This window comes from Leuciscus leuciscus, assembly GCF_965113295.1.
Source record: "Leuciscus leuciscus genome assembly, chromosome: 15".
Classification (NCBI taxonomy): domain Eukaryota; kingdom Metazoa; phylum Chordata; class Actinopteri; order Cypriniformes; family Leuciscidae; genus Leuciscus; species Leuciscus leuciscus.
In genome coordinates this window covers 17,598,046-17,619,821 of record NC_138739.1, presented here as the reverse complement: position 1 = coordinate 17,619,821, position 21,776 = coordinate 17,598,046, and the positions used below count along the sequence as shown (strand labels likewise).

General features: G+C 37.9%; 2 protein-coding genes across 2 annotated transcripts in view; both read right to left on the bottom strand.

Annotated features, from left to right (window-relative positions):
- The window catches only part of LOC309476184 (SLAM family member 5-like), a 54,646-nt gene that overhangs the window by 21,407 nt on the left and 11,463 nt on the right, over positions 1-21,776 (bottom strand). The window lies entirely within an intron of this gene.
- LOC309476226 (uncharacterized protein) lies at positions 676-10,970 on the bottom strand. The gene is made up of 5 exons (XM_082139496.1): positions 10,752-10,970; positions 5,839-6,171; positions 5,420-5,743; positions 2,155-2,191; positions 676-2,052 (listed from the first exon to the last, which is right to left on the bottom strand). The coding sequence occupies exons 1-5, from the start codon at positions 10,786-10,788 to the stop codon at positions 2,046-2,048; spliced, it is 738 nt and encodes a 245-aa protein (XP_081995622.1). The 5' UTR covers positions 10,789-10,970; the 3' UTR covers positions 676-2,045.

Below are 21,776 nucleotides of genomic sequence, written 5' to 3'. Positions count from 1 at the left end.
CCTCGTGGTTAGAGTAATATTTCAATTTCACCTCTTCAAAATGTTGCTGTTGTTGATCCTCTCTTGGTTTAAGTTGTTCTGACATTCGGACCCTGAATTTAGGCACGTCGTGACCTTCCACACTTGTAGTGATTGTAATGAATAGTAATTGGACCAATTTTTGAGTCTGTAGGACCAACTCTATAGCGCCACCACCAGTTCAAAAATGCAACATTAAAAGGGTTATAGCTTTTGAACCCTTTGATGTATATGTGAATGTAAACAGATGTAAAATGAAACTTAGTACATCTGATTCCACTCATTATGGTAATCACAATCAATATCTTACAATAAGACTCTGCCCATTACATTAGTGGCCATTTTGAAAAGTACAGTGTTCAATTTTTTGTGCTACTCCTCATTCAAATTTTGTTACATTTTTCTGAAAATTGGCTCAGTTGATCTTTGGGCCGAGCCACACAGAAGTGACTGAACAGATTTTTGATTTTTGCTACCGTTCCCGATATTTTTCTTCAAATTTGACCTGTATTTTTTTGCCTTATGGTAGTTAGCTTAGCATGCTAATTGGTTAGCATGAACCATGAACCATTCCAGTTGTGGGTTTGAATGCTGTGTGTGCACATTCCCAGATCGCAAGAGGTATTGTGGCCTTAAGTGGTGGAAAAGTTGCTTCTGTTCCAGACATGGTGCCAATATGTGAACAAACTCGATAAATACAACATGCAGCAAATTTATACAAAAATTATTCATTTTGAATTGCTTCTCACTTGAACTATTGGACCTTCTTCATCTTGCCAAAAACACAAGTTCCCAGTGGCGCAATGATATGAGTGACAGGTATCTGACCCAGAGATAATGGGTTCGAGCCCCACGTGGCATGATTTAAAAAAATTGTGTGTAATGTTGTGTCATGTCGATTCCTTTATTATTCAACGTTGTACTAATCTTTCTTCCTCTTGGATTAATGTATGTCTTGTTCATTCTATGTTCATTCTCATCTGAACTTCTGTTCATTTTGAGTTCATTTTCACCTATACTTCTAAACCAGCTCTTTTTTCTTCAATTTCTGCTGTTTTTACTATTCCTGCTCTTGCTGCTGCTTCAGGGGCTTGGCCCCGTATCGCTGCTTGCAGCTATATTTCCACTTGTTCCTTAACCTGTAACCAAGAATACTAACACACACAGACACAGTTTCTTCAAGATTGGATTTGGTGAGGAGGAGAGTCTTCTCAAAACATTAAGATAACATGTTCTTTCTCTCAAGGAGAGGATACTTTAAATCTAACTGTAAAGTAAAGACTTTAACTAAGAAATGGTCTCTCAACTAGGTTTCAATGACTCCTGAGACCATTGCTATCAGGGTAGCCTAGAAAAGCAGATGGATGTAGTGACACCTGTTAAATACGTCATCTTCATCATTTCATCTCTGGAAGCCAGGCTAAATGAGCAAGCACTGTTACTGCATTCCTGGCATGGGCCAGACCCTTACGTTACACCTCAGATATCAAATACAGACATTTAAAGGATACATGAAATAACATTTTCGATAATCACACTGATAATTTCTATAACAAAGTAAAATCTCATAAGCCTAGAGAAGTCATTCAACTCATTTGATATATAGAAGGAAAACTATTGATTAATAGCTTGATTATAATCACTCATTAGATATACATTGAAGCAGCAGTGTGTTCCAGAATCCACTTCTTCAGGACTTCATAACAAAAACTTAACTTGAATCATTACAATAAGGGTGTTGCTTATTTATAACGTTGAAAATATGATTAACCTAAAATATCTGCATTTTTTTAATCAATGAAAGAATTGTGTTGTACAAGGAACAGCAGTTCTAATACATACTTTTACCTAATACATTTATCAAAGTTAATTGAGTGATCACTAGGAACATACTATAACCATTGGAACATGAAAAAAGGAGAAATTACAGTATTTGTTGAAATAATAATGTTTGTACTATACTTACAGTAAGGGAGGTATTGTCAAAATTTCACCTGTAGTAAGTCAGTGTGGTCACTAGGAAAGCACTACAGCCTTTGGAACATGAAAAAATACTTTAGGTGAATTACAGTAATTTTTTCTTAAACGTATTTGTTTATTGTACGTACAGTAAAGGAGGTATTGTCAAAATTTCACCTGTAGTAAGTCAGTCTGGTCAATAGGAAAGCACTACCTTTGGAACATGAAAAAAATCCCTTTGGTGAATTACTGTAACTTTTACATAAAACATATTTGCGTACTGTATGTACAGTAGCCTACACAAAAGTACACTAAAGCAGTCTAGGTGAATACGCAGAAAATATCAAACCTGAAACTATTTTTACCCTGGTTGGCAATATTTAATTTTTTTTACTTGACTATGTTCATGGTGCTGTCCACGTATGTGGTACTGAGGTCCTACTGTGTACTGTGTAGTAACAGTGTCGCTTGATCAAGATCACATTATGAAATAAATGTTTTTCTCCAAAACACGTTAGCCACAATTATTCATACCCCTAGAATGTTTTATGAATAAAATATCTCTGAAGTATATTCCCATTACTATTTACCTTTTTTCAGCACACCAGGGTGACTAGGAACATGAAATTGTCCAGCCATGACTTCTTGTTTCACAGGAGTTCAAATAGGAGGAAACACAAAGGCCAAATTCCCTTAATCATCCATCACAATGAGTAAAACCAAATAATACAGTTCTGATTTGCAGCAAAAGATTGTTGAGCGTCACAAAATAGAAAGTGGCTGTAAGAAAATAGCTAAATAATTGACCATTAGGGCAATAATTAAGAAGTTATAATCAGGTAAAAATTTTACAAATCTGCCAGGAAGAGGACGTGTGTCTATATTATCTTAATGCACTGTGAGGAGGATGGTTTGAGTGGCCAAAGACTCTTCAAGGATCAAAGATGGAGAATTGCAGAGATTAGTTGAGTCTTGGGGCTAGAAAGCCTATACATTTTTTTTAAAACAACCCCTACATCCCTACATGTTGTTTGGGAGGGTTTCAAGAAAAATGCTCCTCGCTCTTCCAAGAACAAACTCCAGCTTATTCAGTGGTCAGACACGACTGGAACTTCAAACGGCACAGGGTTCTGTGGTCAGATGAAACTAAAAAAAGAGCTTTTTGACAGCAAACACGCTAGATGGGTTTAGAGCACACAAGGATAAAAAGTACCCCATGTGTACAATTTAATATACCATTGGATCTTTAATGTTGTGGGCCTATTTTTCTGCTGGAGGTTCTGGACTTCTTATTCAGATACATGGCATCGTGGATTCTATCAAATATCAACGGATAAAAAAATCCAAACCGGGCGGCTTCTGCTAAAAATCTTATAATGGGCCGTGGTTGTATCTTCCATCAGGACAACGATCCAAAACAAACATCAAAATCAATACAAAAATGTGTTAGGGAGCACAAAATGAAGCTTCTGCCATGACGGTCACAGTTCCCTGACCTGATGAGTGGAGTGAACTGAAGAGAAGAAGCACCAACATGGATCTGGGAATCTGATTCTGAAGGATCTGGAGAGATTCTGTATGAAGGAATGATCAATGATCTCTTGTCAGGTGTTCTCCAAACTCATCAGGCATTATAGGAGAAGACTCAGAGCTGTTATCTTGGCAAAAGGAGATTGCAAAAAGGTATTTACTAAAAGGGTATGAATAATTGTGGCCAACGTGTTTTGGAGAAAAACATTTATTTCATAATGTGATTGGCCCAGAAGATGGGTCAAGTATAGCTCCATCATTGTTCAAAGTAAAAAAAATATCATACTTTATGATGTTAGTTTTAATAATAAAAAAAGTAATAAAAAAAAATCAAGGGAATTTCTCTGGCATTTCTTTCTTTTTGCTGTATCGAAAACGTACCGAACCGTACCGAACCGTGTCACCACTGTATCTTATTGAACCGAACCGTGAATTTTGTGAACTGTTAAACCCCTAATAAATTACCATAGATAAGCTCAGAAGATCTCTGTGTACCTGAACAGATTGATTGGGATTTTTTCAGCACAGGTCCAACATAGTCATATATACACACAATTAAGTGGAAAGGTGCAAGCCTTGTTTTTTTTAATGACCTGAATGTAAAGACAGTGTGAAGAAAAAAAAAATACATATGTGAACACAGACAGTCTAATTACTATGGAATCCCTAAATGGACATGGTGATGGAAAAAATATGACATTGGAAGAAAAATGTTCAATTTAAAAAAAAAAAAAAAAAAAAACTAAAAAAAAGTCAATGCTTTTGCATTCTCTCGCAAAGGTGTTGCATTCCCTGCAAGAAATGTTGCGCTCCCTCACAAAACTTTTACGTAGCCTACCTCCAAGAAAATTTGCGAAAAATTCTAAAAGTTATGACATATAATTGATAAAAGCATTGACATAATTTTTATATTTTTTCCATCACCATGTTCCAAGTTTAGGGGCTCCGTAAAAAAAAACAACAACAACAAAAAACAGCAATATTTAGCATATATCTAACAACTGCAATTTGTCCATTTTGTATAGAATATGATTTACCGGTACGCACTAAAACCAGAGGAAACTTGATCATTATCTGCATTTTTCAATGCTCATGACAAACTTCATACCTGAGCGCCACAGCTGTAGGCCTATTTATTTTTTATTAAGTTGCTGGATGCTTTTGGATGCTCCCAGTGTAAGCTTTCTGTAACCTGCTTTACTTTTTCTTTAAAAAAAACTGTTAAGCACAATATAAATAGGACAGTGAATTTAAGGAGAGACTTAAATTCCACCACACACATGTTTAGGCCCAAAAATAATATGTCAACAGTCTTAGTGAGTGTGATTCAGATAGCTATATTTACCCAGGCAGCAACATAGTATCCGACCCACATCTGCATGTGAATTCAACGCGTACCAGATGTGGGCCGGATCTGGGCCAAAACTGTGTTGCTGCCTGGGTATTGTTCAGCTGTACGATGCAAAGAGCAGATTATGTTTCTTTGAATTTAATTTGAATCAAATTCTTAAAGAAATAAATGTTGTAAAATCATGCAAAAAAAATTACACAAATGATTCTGTCATCACAAAACCATTTATTTCATTATCAGACTAATAATGACCTTGTTTTACGTGTTAAAAGGTTAATAGACAGAAAAATAGTGTCTGCCCAGATCCGGCCCACATCTGGTCAAATTTTCATGTATGATTCAATATGATACTTGCCGTATTTTGTTTGTGAAATTTACTGAGTGAATATCGTTTCTACACAAATTTTGTTTTTTTTATTTATTTTCCGTTATATATATATACAAATATACAATTTATTTTATTTCAGCTTTATTTCAACTATGAAAACACCAACTATTCCTAATTGGTCCATTCCTAAATAGGACCTAACTAAAGTCTGTAAATACTTAGACTTTACTCACCAGAGACAGAAAGAAGGAATCGCTGTGAGCTCTCACGGCCTCTGATCTGTAGTTCATAAAGTCCACTGTGTTCGGTTCTGATGTTTGTGATGGTCAGAGATCCAGTTTGATGATCCAGCTTCAGTCGGTCTCTGAATCTCTCATCAGCTTCGTTTAGTGAGGACTCGTTAGTTTCTACATCTATTGTAGCCAGGAGAATGCCTTTATCTCCAAACCTCCACACGATCAGATCCTCTCTCTGTACTTCAACATCAGTGTTTAGAGTGACAGACTCTCCCTCCATCACTGACACTGACTTCACTCCATCAGTTTCACCAACCACACCTGGGAAAAATCAGATCAGAGCTGAAATATTATAATACTGCTTTTACAGTTTGCAGTGTTGCATTACATAGAAAAGATACTCGTGAGATACTTACCAAAGACAGTAACATCAAATATCTTTATTGTAGTCTTTTCTCTAGAGATAGAGAGTTTATATTGTCCTGAATGTCTGATTCTGGTGTTTCTGATGGTGAGAGATCCAGTGTTTTCGTCCACCTGTAATCTGCCTCTGAATCCCACATCCTCATTGGTGACAGAAAATGAAGTCAAGTCGCCCTTTCTCCTTATTTGAGATATGAGAGAGTCTTTAGGTCCAAACAGCCACAGTATGGTATCATCATTCCGTATGTCAGAGAGATCAGTGTGTAGAGTGATAGAATCTCCCTCCATCACCGTCATTGTCTCCTCTGTTTTTGCACCAAGCACTCCTGCAGAACATAAATGATCAGTTATAGATATAGCTTAATCTGAAAACACACTAGTAACCTCAGTTTCAGATGATTCAAACGAACACTGTCTGAGACAGATACAGCATTACTGTTCAGAATGTAAATGAAAAAAATTAGAAAATTAGTTTTAATTAACGTAACCATGAGTTCTTCAATGTGGCAGAAATTGTGGTCCAAAAAAATAACTTGAACATTACTGTAACCTTCGACATGACTGTACTGTTTTTATTAACAGCACAGATGTAAACATTGTGTAAATTAGGCTAAATTTGGAAATCTCTTATTTCACTTCTCTCATCAACTGTCTGGAGGAAAAAAAGCATGTTAAACTTAAACAGTAATTTAAGAAATCTCTGAAAGCTTGTTTGGGCCACTGAATAAAAAAAAAAAAGTAATAAAAAAATATATATTTTATCTTAGTTACGAGTAAAAAAGTCAGACCTGCAAGTTTGTCATACAGTTTTTCTCGATTGCTAACACACAATTCATGAAACAGATCACCATTTTCTCACAACTATATAGACAATTTCGTAACTCAGTTCTGCAAAAATACAGAACATACAACACCCAAAAAAACCTTGCCACAAATAAATTTGACAATCACGAATTTGAGGGTGTACATGCTACCGTTTACTGGACACAGAAGAGTGAAATGTGTTTCGTTTTGAGAAACGTGTCTTTGTTTTGAGGCGTTTGAGAAAAAAAAAAAAATGGTTTGGGAAATTGTGCCAAATGAATTAGTTATAGTGTGTTAGCCATCGAGAAAAACTGTACACTGTAAAAAAAAAAATTACATCCCCAAGTCAAAAATTTCAAGTGACCGATAACATCTACATTTTTCAATTAGTCTGACGTATTATTTCTCATTGAGCCAATGTTAACAGACTATTGCAACAAGAATTTCACTTGGGCCAATTGAAAAATGTAGATGTTATCGGTCACTTGAAATTTTTGATTTGGGAGGGTTAGAAATTTTGTACAGTGTATAATTCTGATATAATTTCCATAATTGCAAGTTTATATTTTGAAATTCTGAGAAAATGAGTCAGAACTGCGAGATAAATGTGCAATTATGAGAAAATGTGTGTGTGTGTGTGTGTGTGTGTGTGTGTGTGTGTGTGTGTGTGTAAATAACATAGTTTGGGAAATTAAACTAGACAGTCTGTTAGAATCTTGTGATTAACAAATGAAGTCATCATTAAAACAAAGTTTGCTTTACCTAGTAACAGAGGGGTCTGCATATGAAGAACCAATCAAATAGTGGGGAAATTATGTAATGCAGCATGACATTTATGCCATACCTCTATAGTATAAAAACTGTTGCATTCTTGTGTACTCGGTGTTCCATTGAGTACTTATTTTCTCAATGGAATGTGTCTGAGATCCTCCGGCCTTGATTCTTCTTGGGAGAGTTTCTCTGAGAACTGCTCGAACACTCTCCCAGCCGTTAATAAAGGCATTTAAAGGACATTTGCTGAAAGTCTGTCTGTTATTATTACTGCTGCGCAGCAGGTCAGTTTAGGGAAGCAAGTAAGTTAGAGTATGAGACTCGGCCAGTTGTCGACGGAAGACGCAGAGAGCTAGAGTATAAAGGTTATTAATTGTCGATTTGAAGACGCCAGATTTATTTATTAAGTGTTGATTTGCAGATGCAGGATAGTCAGGTTTAGGGAAAAATCCACTACACTTTCTTTTTCACAATTGCAAGTTTATATCCCGCAGTTCTGAGAAAGTCAGAATTACAAGATAAACTTGCAATTGCAAGAAAAAAGTCAGAATTGCTTGATATAAACTCAGAATTGTGAGGTTATGTATTAAAATTTTGACTTTATTTTCGCAATTGCGAGGTTACTGTATATCCCGCAATTCTGAGAAAAGAACATCTTTCAAAAGGGAACTCGCATTGCGTCCTGAGACGCTTATGGGGAACGAAATACCCACGCCGCCATGTTGAAGGGAGTGCATGCCAAAACAATGGCTGAGAATATAGCACAATAATGGTTATTTCAAGCAGAAATGCCAAAACACCTAACCCCTTCTGGTCACACATTAGACAGTACTCCCTATGGCCATTGCCCGAGCTATCATGCCACAATGAGCTCAAGTAGACCGGTGACCTCAGCTTAGAGAGACTCTCTAGAGAGACGAAACCAACTCACCTAATAGACTGATAATCAAGGCAGCCTCCATCAGGAGAAAGACCCTGAGCTGGATCTAAGTCTTTCAGCAGGTCAGCCTGGAAAGCTTGAAGCACTGCCATGGTGTGCAGTGAAGCGCCAGCCTGACCTGCTGCCGCGTATGCCCTGCTGTTCTTAAGCAGATTTGTAGGCAGGGCCGGAGCTTTTAGAGTCGATGCCCTCCCAAGTCGATCGGGGCATCACCACGTATCCATGCTCACGCTCCCCCTCGACATTTGAAGTTGAATGAATACGGGGTCTTCCCTCAGCATGTCGGAAAGGAATGGAAGGCTCACGGGATCTGGACGGTTATGAGTCTGTCTGAAGCACGCTCCATAACCCCCAACAGCTCTTCATACGCGAGGGCTCTGAGGACTGGACTTCTATGCTCTCAACAACCATCTCCTGCTCTTTTATTTATTTTATTTTTCCTTTAAGAATTTGTTTAATGCAGCATCCAAATGTATGGGTGTGTTTGGGTTGTTTTAAATAAAAAAATATATATAATTAAATATATCATAGAGTTGTTTGTTGTGGTGGTGATTATTAGAGATCTGTGGTGACGTCTCAGTCATACTGCACTGTGGGACATATAGGTGCCTGAAGTGTACCCGTGTACATATGGAGAAGAATCGCTCCCTCTGTCAAAATCAAGGGAATGAGGGTCTGTCCATATAAACTTCGCCTAGTGTTAATCTGCATCGCTATTTGTACTCGTTGTGATTATGCAGGCCACAAGAAGTAATTAGGTGGGGGGTTTTTTATTTATTTTTTTATCACTTTTACACAGGACATGCTAGCTGGCAACAAAGGATTCCATTCATTAAGCTAAGCTAAGCTCGTGCCGACCCTGTCAAACTAAAACAATGCATGCACTGAGACAAAAATGCATTTGCCCACCTATCTAAATGTAGGAAAGAAGATGAATAAGCCCTATTTAAAAAAAAAAAAAACGGTGGAGTGTTCCTTTAATGTTCGGTGGATGAAGGGTAGAATAATGTCATCTCTTTGTACCAAGTTTTTTTTAAAGCATATTATTTCATTAATAGTTGGAGCCTTTTCCTTTTTGTTTACAGTTTAACATAAGTTACACCCATAATTCTAAATCTTCATGGGGCGTAGGGAAAAGGTGGATAAAAGGCTTGAAGTACAACACACGCATCACGTTTTCAAGTTTAAGGCTGAAGTGCAAAACAATGGATCTATTGGAACAATGGACCACCATACAGGCAAAAAGTTCACTTTAAGAATTAAAAATGGGGTGTTGCTGAGTTTTGCTGTAAGAACAGTGCAAACGAAAAGAACATTTTATCTATATAGATAACCTAATTATGTATTCATTATATGATATACATAAGATATCTATGATGCACTTTATTCAGTCCGCACACTCTTCCAGCCTGTAAGTCATAATGCAAATTGTTACACTATTAAGAGTGAAGTGAACAGTGTTTGAGTGTCTGTGCTGCTTTGTTGCGTTGATGCTCCTGCTGTCCCTTCTGTTTCCCCTAGAGGCTCCGTGGTGTTTCGCTGGCTGCCGATTGTGGGTTGGGCAACCTCTATAAAGATGCCCTGTTTGACGTCCGGGCTCTCTCGCTCTCACTTCCCATCCGCTCCTGCCGGCAGACGGAGCGCAGCTCTGTGGTGTCTTGCTGGCACGGCTCATTATGTTATTTGTTGAGGTTTTTGTGTTGATTTAATGATTTTGTTTGACAAGCACATTCCCGGCATGGGATTGAATTGTGTTGTTTTTAGTTTAAAATGTATATTTAGAGCTGGTGGTATTTTGGTGATGGGTTTTCATGTTGTTTAGTTTAGGGTTAGTTTAGTGCAGCAGTTAGAGGACCCGGAAGACTTGTCTTTTGTTCTTGGTCGGGAGTTAGGCAAGTTTCACTTTCCTTGTATGTGTGGTAAGGGTTTTCTTTCTGTTTGTTTTATGTTACTTTCTTACCACCATGCTCTGTTTATGTCAAATCATTATATTTCATTAAATTAAGTTGATATGCACTGTCACTGCGTCTCTATGTTTTTTGTATGTTATGTTGTACCATTTCAGTTTATTTGATGGTCTCGTAACACAAATAAACAACAACACCTCTCCACTTTATAATCAAAAGTCTTAATACAGGCACATTCTGCATGAGTCTTGGTACATTAACCACGTTAAACACTTTCACCTTAAACGTTTTCTACTGAGTCCTGCTGCAGTGAACACTGGATAAAGATGAACACATATATCACAAAAAAAAAATTCAGCAGATGTTGACTCGACTGATTGAAGTGGGATTTGAATGCACATAACGGCAATGCATTAGTTGCACAGCTGATGTCTAAAATGAAACCAACAAATCATTTCAACAGCCAAGACAGAAATCCACTTACCGCCCAAAAGCAACTGGAAAAGAGACAGCAGTAACATCCTCTCTATGTTTTTGTAGAGCTGTGTAGATTCTGAATGTTGCTAATACAGGTTTTAAATGGAGATTATTTAGGCTAGATATAATTTGGTTTCTCTTAATCTCCACTGCGCTCATCATACATGAGCTGCACCCAAGTGGCTACAGCTTCAAATATACACACACTAACCCTACCCACAACTCTATCCCTCCACCCCATTGGACCTCCAGAGAGGAGGAGCTGGATGTCATTTGACTCTGCAGTGAGTATGCACCACTCGGAGAAACTGAGACCGTGTACAAACGTGTAACAATGGCAGCACCCCTTATTGACAATGGTAGAAGGGGTGAAAGTGATCTGACATGTGGCAAGTGTAGGAATTTGTGCTCTGCATTTATCCCATCTAAAATCAGCGATCAATCAAAGGTGTTTTATTTAGTCTAACAATAACTGGTCCACTTACAGTTTTTCTCAGTCGCTTTGGTGCATTTCTCACATCACTATTTACATTTGCACAACAGTTAATGCAGTTCTCAAAACAATTAGTACAAACTGCAAAACCTAGTTGATAACCTGCAAAAGCGTGTCACTTGCTCAAAATGGATAGCTCATTCCTCAAAAGCAAGTATTCATGTCAATGAAAGTGTCAGTGTCGACAATATGAAAAGTCCTGACACCATTGTTTATGAACAAGATAGTCGACTGGCTTTGTCATGTTTTCGACAGTTTACTCTGTAAATGTTTTCCAATTTAAAAAAGTCAGATGACACTACCTGAAAATGCTCAAGACAGCAATATATACTATTTGTACAGCTATTTGAAAAATACAGTTACACATTACTGTATTTAGTGAGGTAACTGAGTACAATACACTGAATATGTATGTTTCACATTTTTACTGCATATGCTCTTTGCAATTCTAATTTGTTCACAGCAATGTGCAAAAGAAAAAATACACCCTTATTTACAACAAACATAAACTCCCTTTGGGTAGAGCTGTGCACAACTGTACACAATATTGCAGTACATATTGGAACTGAACATACAACATACATAGTACTGTAATCATTCATGCACAACCAGACATTCCTCTCTGTCTGGCCACATAATTTCATCTACATCACAGCGAATATCATCTCTTGCTGCCAGATTTTGCTTGACAGATTTTGACAACTAGTTCAACATTTTTGTATGTAATGACTCAAGCAATGAAATGAGGACTATTAGTTTTATATGGAATGACTATTCAGCATTCACAAGTATAGTTAATTTTGACTGACATGACATAAGCAAATGATAATGTTATAAAACAGCAGAGAGTTGTATGAAAGCAATTGATGCATGTCCAAAAGCATTTGCAATTTGTTGGAAGGAATGAGAAACTGCTACTATGATGTGCACAAATAACTAAATGTTGTGGAGATTGAACTGTTGTGCAAATGTAAATAGTGATGTGAGAAATGCACCAAAGCGACTGAGAAAAACTGTAATAGTTATAACAGCCTAATCCACAGATATTATGTTTCACTTCTGTTTCCGCATGAAACCAAAGAAACATCACCTGACACTGAACTCTTGGGGCTCTATCTTGCACCCAGCGCAATTGACTTTGAACACCAACGCATGTATCATTCCTATTTTGCACCCGTGCACAGTGGACTTTTCCCTCCACAGACGCACGTCGGTAAACTAGCAAATGCATTTGCGCTCCCGGGGGCGGTTCAGCACAAAGAGAAGGCGTGTTCCGGTGCAAACGTTCCCTGATGCTATTTTGCAGGTTTAGAAAACAATTCCGCCACTGAACAAGGAAAAATTGTTTAAAGTCAGTGGCGCGTTGCGCATGTTATTCATATGCTATTTTAAGGGCGCATGCTTGGTCATAATCAATGTTGCGTGTGCAAATCATTTTTGCAAATCATACATTATTACGATAGATAGATAGATAGATAGATAGATAGATAGATAGATAGTAGGGGTGTAACGGTACGTGTATTCGTACCGGACCGTTTCGGTAAAGGGCTTTTGGTACGGTGCACCGAATGCAATATTTTGTATGCGGAACATACGTACATTTTCGTGTTTCCAAACAAACATATTAAGTGCCGGAAGTCTCCGCGTTCAGCGCAAATCCCGCCCTGCAGCTGATTCTAAAAGTTTTACCCGTCGTCACTGTAACCTAAACCAATGAAATCGACTGCAGGGCGGGACAAAAATAAATAAATAAAAATCACACACCGCGCGCTGTACAACAACATACACGGCACGCTTTAGCCCAGCCTCTTGCTAGCTAGCGTCATGGCGAATGCAGACAAGCGCATAGACAGTATGGACAAGCCGGAGCTTGAAGAGCCACATATTTTAAATATGAGCAGGCCTACAAGCTGGGATTGGTAATGCTGCACTGTAATCATAGTTATTTATTTATTTTTCATTGTATTTTATTATGTGATATTGGTTTGAGACTGAGAGTATTTTATTTAGTGGAGAACTTTGCAGCAGTATTTTATTTCTTATTCTTTTTTTTATTTTATATATATATTTTATTATATTTTATTAAAAAGTGTTTAAAAAACCCTAACACCCCTAATAGATAGATAGATAGATAGATAGATAGATAGATAGATAGATAGATAGATAGATTGGTCCCTTGGCTGTGAACCGCTCCTGGCGCGCGCCTGGCAAATCCGCCGTTATAATAGGAATCCGCTATAGAACAAGCGCGCCTGCTCTTAAAGGGAATGTGAGATGTCGCTCTGATTGGTTTATTTCACGTTACGCCCAAACCAAATAATGAAGCTACTTCAGACCAACCCATTTTAGATTTGCGTCGGGCGCAATAGTCATTTATCCCGCCGGTATAATAGCAACAGCGCCTGAGACCTGCCCACAAAGTTACTTGCGTTTGGCGCTTGACACTTGCGTTTCAGATCGTTAAAATAGGGCCCTTGAACTTTCATTGTTATTCATCTCTTTTAAGATCTTAATTTAAAGTTTTGATTTTACGTATTGGAAATCGTTCGGCATTCACGCTATAGGAAAACTTCTGCATAATACAGATTTAAATTGTATTTTGGTCATTACTAATCAACATAATAATCTTAATTAAAACATGTATTTGTTCTCTAGATGTGACATATGCAGTGAAGTCAGTGTCAGTGATGGAGGGAGATTCTGTCACTGTGATGTTACTGAAACACAGCAATATCTGTTGATACAGTGAATGTTTGGGAGCACAAGAATCGCTGAATCCAACAGACTCACACAAACCATCTCAACTTATGATAGTGCTGATGGGAGATTCACAGACAGACTGAAACTGGATCAAACCGGATCTCTGACCATCACAAACATCAGAACCACAGACTCTGGACTTTATAAGGTAACAATTGTCAGCCGAGAGACCAAATACAAGAGTTTAAATGTTACAGTCTATGGTGAGTTGACCATTGTGGCATAATTTACACTAACCATTTTTTTATTTCTTTGTAATATTTTCAAATGTTTGATTTTTTCAATATTCATTATGAGACTGACTACCTTAATTGTTGTAATTAAGACAACAATAACCAAAAACAAAGCAAGCACGAAATATAACATTTTCAATATAAGAAAAAATAGTACAATTATATCAAACTGATTTTATAGATGCTTAAATAATATAAAAATACATCATATATCCTATGAAAACAAGTAATTGTTAACTAGGCTTTTACTTTATTGCAGTTATGCTATCAACCAACTTTGCATAAACACTTAACGTGACTTCAGAACAACAGCCGCAATTCATACTTTTCCTTTTATCAATGTAAAGTTACTTGAAACAATCTGTATAGGCACTGATTTATGTTTCTGGTGGGAGCCCACACTCCATAATTAAATTAGCCCACACTTAATTTTTGTATAATGTATGTTAGTTTATTAAGTTGTATGTTCTGTTTTGTATTTAACACAAATCAGGCCAATGAAAGACAAATTCTATTCATTTCTCCTATACAAATGTTTAATTAACATGTCCAATTATTATTTTATTTTTTTATTTACTCAAGAATGTTTTGGAAAGATTTAGAATCCTATATTAATAAAAATCTGAGGTCTAAGATAGAAATGTGTGTATTTGATTCTTTTTTTATACTTAGAATGGGAATTTGGATTTTTTTTTCTAATGATTTATATAAATCTTGAGTGATTTATATACATTTCTAAAACAAATAAAACAAATAAAAAGTACCTGTGACAAATGTGGACACCCAATAAAGCTTCTAAAATGCATGTGAAAGAGAAAGACTTCAGCTATACCAAAAAAAGAGGTCTAATGGAAAGACAATCAGGAGTAAATAAAAGTGTTCGATCTGTTTTCTCATTTTCTCTCTCTCACTTTTTCTCTCTTCATTATCCCCTCATTAAGCTGTCTTCACACTCCAGACCAGTGGGTGGCAGAACGGCACTCTTTAAGTTGGTTTCACAAACCGGCAAAAGGAGAAGAAGAAGAGACATGCACTGAACAGGGGGCCAATGTTTCAGAAAACTATTGCCCTGTCCCAAATGGAACCCTAAGCACTCGCGGACTTCGGCCCTGTCCCAAATGGCGCACTTCATGCAGACTTTCGGTCTCGTGGACTTGAATTGCGTGTGCTCACTGAGTCTACGAGTCCGTAGGCCGTACCATTCAGCATTTTACCGCTCTGAAGTGTGCTCAGCAGCGCCTCCTTTGTACCCTTGAAGCGGTCTTCCACGAAGCCCGCTATGGGCCCTGTCCCAAATGGCACACTCCGGACTTGTGGACTTCCTCAGAGTCCACACTTTGGTGACGTCATGTAGTACAGACCTATAGGGCCCTTGGCGCGAGTCCACGAGTGCGCATTGAGAGGTATTTTTGGGACAGACTCGATCAGCACGCCGGAAATAACGGCCTGGTTGTTGTTGGACAGGAGAAATCACATTTTTGCGCTCCGACGTCTTATCTCCATGTCAACTACTCAGCCTAATTTTACAGTTCTATATTTTGATATTGTGCATATCACCTGGGCATTAAACAATAGATATATCATGCTTATTTAAATGATGTATACAGTGGTACATAATAATAGGCTACATAATGTTCCATTTGAACTAAGATTACAATTTTAAAACATAATTTAAACATATTTTTATTTATTTACAGGTTTCAATATTCATACTATGTTTACATATGACTCAGTAAAGCCCTGACATTCGGTTCTATTTATTTAATGAATCATAATGCGATCGTATTATTAAACGCGCTATTATTATGTTTGAGACATCAACCACTGGTCGATGACCATAATGTTTGTATAAACTGTAGGTAACAACTGGTAAAATGTACATTTAGGTCATAAAAACCGTAATATTTTCTTCTCAGTCATGTCAACAATTGTCCGTGAGTGAAATCTCCTCCCATCTGTTGTCTGATTGGCCTTTCGCAAGGATTCCTGGGTAGTTAAAGTGCGTGGAGCCTGCTTCTATGCGGGCTTCGCGGAAGACCGCTTCAAGGGTACAAAGGGGGCGCTGCTGAGCACACTTCAGAGCGCTAAAATGCTGAATGGGACAGCCTACGGACTCGTAGACTCAGCGAGCACGCGCAATTCAAGTCCACGAGACCGAAAGTCCGCATGAAGTGCGCCATTTGGGACAGGGCCATGGAAGCAGGCTCCACGCACTTTAACTACCCAGGAATCCTTGCGAAAGGCCAATCAGACAACAGATGGGAGGAGATTTCACTCACGGATAATTGTTGACATGGCTGAGAAGAAAATATTACGTTTTTTATTACCTAAATGTACATTTTACCAGTTGTTACCTACAGTTTATACAAACATTATGGTCATCGACCAGTGGTTGATGTCTCAAACATAATAATAGCGCGTTTAATAATACGATCGCACATACATGCCAACCCTCCCGATTTTTCCGGGAGACTCCCGAATTTCAAAGCCCCTCCCGAAAATCTCCCGGACCGACCTTTCTCCCGAATTTCTCCCGATTTCCACCTGGACAACAATATTGCTACACCATCCGTTAAAATGAAGTTAATTCGGCCAGCGCTCATACCTGTTTACATCCTGTTTTCGGTTGAAGTCCAAAGTAGTCGATTGTCGAGTTCACGCGCGTGATCATAGGTAACTAAACATATGCACCTTTAGTCGACAATCGACTACTTTGGACTTCAACCGAAAACAGGATGTAAACACAGGTATGAGCGCTGGCCGAATTAACTTTATTCATATCTTTCACATCTACTGCAGTCAGATTCACCCGTGTTAACTCTAAAGGAATCCTGTAAATTGAAAAAAATTATGTTTAAATTATGTTTTAAAATTGTAATCTTAGTTCAAATGGAACATTGTAGCCTATTATTATGTACAACTGTATACATCATTTAAATAAGCATGATATATCTATTGTTTAATGCCCAGGTGATATGCACAATATCAAAATATAGAACTGTAAAAGCAGGCTGTGTAGTTGACATGGAGATAAGACGTCAGAGCGCAAAAATGTGATTTCTCCTGTCCAACAACAACCAGGCCGTTATTTCCGGCGTGCCGATCGAGTCTGTCCCAAAAATGCGCCCTCGTGGACTCGCGCCAAGGGCCCTATAGGTCTGCACTACATGACGTCACCAAAGTGTGGACTCTGAGGAAGTCCACAAGTCCGGAGTGTGCCATTTGGGACAGGGCCTTCCTCTGAGACCGCACTTTCGTGACGTAATGCCGCTTTGACTGTTGGGAAGAAGTCTGCTGCGGAGTCCGCATCAGCGCGGGCTCGGCAAAAGTTCAAGGATGCAGCCTATGAGTCCTTCGAAGGACGCATCATGTAGACTAGCCTTCGTAGGATTTCCTAATTGCACAAGGTGTTAACGATCACCGCTCCTGGCGCCAAGAAACGGTGCGAGAGGACAGCTGCCATCCTGATAATTAATTTGATATAATTGTGTAAACAGCTGGAGACAGAATTGGCTATTGTCATTTTCATGTTTTATATTTTACTGGAGGACAAGGTGAGGATGTTTCAGCCCCGGCGCTGCCAGGTCATGTATTTTCGGTTTAGCCCTGTTAGAATATAAAACCCAATTGAATATAAAAAAGTCCAGTATTTATCGCGCTGTCACACTTGCCAGGCGACAAGAATAATCCTCCGTAGGCTAGACCGGTCCGAGCGCTTCAGATGCACCCTTTGATATGGGACGCAGCTGTAGTTAGCAACAATTTGTTAATATTGTGACAATAGACCTACATTTTGTTACTTTAATTTAGTACAGTATACTGACTTCGTGATTAGTAGATAGGCTAGGTGGAGGGTGTGGCATCAGGCCAAAACACAACATGACAACATCAACATCAGTTGAGGGCTGCAACTTCGCTTTTAAATGACAATATCCTGGCCTGGGTTTTAGTAGTTTTTCTCCAATGCAGTATTAGTAGTTATTAAAAGTATTTTTTTCAGAAATATACTCTTTTAAAAATAAATACATTTAAAAAAAACTCAGTGACGTGGCAGCGGTCTATTGAGTCAGCCCTGCAAACCTGTTGGTAGACAACTTAGTGGATAGTGGAAATATGCACTCAAACACTCTGGAGACCATCCCAGATGATGTCCCACCAGCAGAAGGCCACCAGGGTCTCTATTGTGGCAGCCCATCCCAGTCCAGCAGCACACCAGGGTCTCCCTGCTCAGCTCAATAAAAGTCTACATCATTTTTTCTTATTAGAAGAATTTCTTCTTCTGCAGAACACTAAACATTGTGTGTGTGTGTGTGTGTGTGTGTGTGTGTGTGTGTTTGTTTGTGTGAAAAGGTTTGAACTATTCAATGAATGTCTTACTGCAAATGCAACATGGTGCACAATACAACAAAATAACAAAGCAAACCATTTCTGTTTTTATTTTTATTTTAATTTTTTAGTCTTTGTTTGAACTCAAACATTAACTTGTATGGTGTTAATAAGTGTTTAGGCCCGTTCACAACAAGAATGCTAGACATACAGATGTACAGTCAGTAAGTCCCCAGGAAATAAAGGAAATAACATGAAGCCACTGCTTGTCTAAGAAGTCAAAATTGAGTCAGACATTGCAGGAGGAGTGAACTGGAGGTGCTGCTCTATAAACTTACAGAAGAAACCAAGCTTAGTTTAGTTCAATAAAATGGCTAATTAGTCCAGCATAATTATTCAGCTGTCACTCCATCTAGAGATATCTATATCTCCATCTAGTGGCTGTAAGAAGAATCTCATTAAACAACAAAGACTTGTACAGTAGGTCTAAATCTTTATGATGACACTGAGCATGAGAAAGCCAGAGGACAAATGAGAAAAACAACATTAAACACAATCAGTTTTTCCACACAAAGGCAGTAACAACTTTTGTTTCTTTTCATTACAATTGCTGCCACTATTTTGGACAGATAAAGTAAAAGTTTGAAAAGAGTTTGTTAATGCACTGAAAAATAAACCGTTCACACATCATCCGTTTTAGGGTCATTACACATTTCATCATGTGTCCAGGTGCTGCACTAACTTCTACAATAATAGGACTGGTTGTTTCCGATGAAAGTGCTAACTTTCTACCAACCAGCAGAATTGATGTTCTAGCGTTGTATAATTGAATGTGTTTAGTTTAATTAAAATCGTAAGTGTAACGTGGCTGCTGCAGACAAGAGTATAAGGAGATGCATCATGCGTCCTACAGACTGAAAGAGTTTGAGAACCACTGGTATATTCAATAACTGATGTACAAAAAGTACAGTACATGTTTTCACTTTAAATAACCATCTGACTAAATATGTTCAGAGATAAAACAGTAAAAACTTATAATTATTCACTGCTTTGTTCAATAAAATGTCTAATTACTCCACCATAATAATTCAGACGTCTCTCCATCTGGATCGGAGGTCTATAACTCCTGCTCCTCGAGGGCAACCAGTTCAGCTTCAACCCCAATCAAACACACTTGAAGCAGCAAATCAATGTGTTAACAGTGAGTGTGTTGGAGCAGGTTGAACTGGAGTCTGCAGGAAGGCGACCCTACAGGAGCAGGATTGCTCCCCCCTGATCTAGAGATATCTAGCTCCATCTAGTGGTTGGAAGAAAGTGAAAGTGATGTGGAGCCAAGTATGATGTCCCATGCTCTGAATTTCACCCATCCTAGTGCACACACACACGCCATGAACACACACCCGGAGCAGTGGGCAGCCATTTTTGCTGCGTCGCCTGGGGAGCGATTGGGAGTTCTGTGTCTTGATCAAGGGCACCTCAGTTGTGAGTAATGAGAGTGTAAGAGAGCGATGTTCATTCTCTTCCCCTGCCGGAAATGTAGATTACATGTCTGTCTATCTAACAATTACACCACAACTGCCCACAGAGGATGTTTAATTAGAAAAAAATATCTGTCACTGACTGGTAAAAGCTTTTAAATGAAGACAAGCCTTTAATATAAAGTAATATTTTCTTAAAATGTGTATATGGAGCTTGCAAATCATTTTATTTAAACAGATGGATTATGGATATGTTTGAAAGGCCTTTTTGAAGGAGAACTTAACAAACATAAATAGGGCCTACAGATTAGTCAAAAGGATTCTACACTGTTGTTTTTAAGTTTAGTCACTAGTTGGCGCTCCAGCGGGGTCTTTAGGAGAGATACACTGTCTACCATTAATCTGAGTTAAAGTGAGTAAATCTGAAGCTCAAAATGTATTCACGATAAACACATACACAGCACAAAAGGCAAGTTGTCATATTTAAAATAGTAATACTGCAGAAAAGAATCACATTAATTCAGAATTAATTTGTCTCCACATATGATATATGTTAAATAGAGCAGCCTGATCTATAAACTACAAAACATTTCTCTCAGTCTGCTCTCAGTTGATTACTTATTTGCACAAAATATGTTTTAATACATGTAAAGCATTCAGATTGTCATATTAAACTCATCTCTTGCTGAAAAGCGTTTGCTGTAGTGATTCAGTGACTAATGCAGCTGATGTTGCTGGGTTAGTTGCTCTGTGGAGTTTCATTATGGTTGTAAGGAGCAGAAAACCACTGGACCAAAACCGAACTAAATCAAACAATGACTTTAACAGCTGAAGGACAATAAGAGACTTGATCAGGACAAACATCTGAAGATCAGTAGGCCTATGTCAGGAAACTCACGGGGTTTAACAGCCCTGAATGCAAATATGCACTAAAATAATCATGATGAGAAATAAAGATAAATGTTCACACATTTATTTGTGTGACAGCGCTGCTCATGTCTTTTTCCCGTCTTCTCATTTCACACTCAGTGTTTTATTCCGAAACTTCTCAGAACAGTGTTTTTAATGGCAACACCCACGTCCATAATGTATTTAAGGTATGCCGCCGTTTTCTTGTGAATAACCTGGTAGTGTCTCTTGTATATTCTCCATAAAAGTGTCTGCTAAATTGTAATCAAGAAGCAATATGAAGTGATTTTGTTTTACTAAAATAATAATAATAATTTAATTGCCAGTGAATTGTGTATAGATCTGTTATTATTGGGTGTGCAACCTGACACCACATGCTGAAGTGTTTTTTTGTTTTTTTTTATCACTTTTTATATTAGATTTCACTAGTCATGCAGAACACTTTACAAAGGAAAACTGTTCATGGATATATTTGATCTTGAAATTATTGAGACTAACAGACTAAAGATGTATGATCACAGCTGAATGATGGTGTTGTGTTGTTCTTTTTTCCAGGTCAAGAATGAGGCCAAATCATTTAAAGATGATATGTTTATTTGATATGGTAAAAAAAAAAACAAAAAAAAAAAACAGGCATAACGTTACAAAAACAGCATGATCAAAAACTGCAAATCAATTTTTGAATATCTTGTTTATCAACTTTCAAGATTTAATTCACTAAAATATCACAGCGAGAGAGAGATTAGAGATGTCAGTTAAAAGACCACTAGGTGGAGCTTCAGCAACTACTGTATATTAACAGAAACATACTGTATATCAAAGGGTAAGTTCAC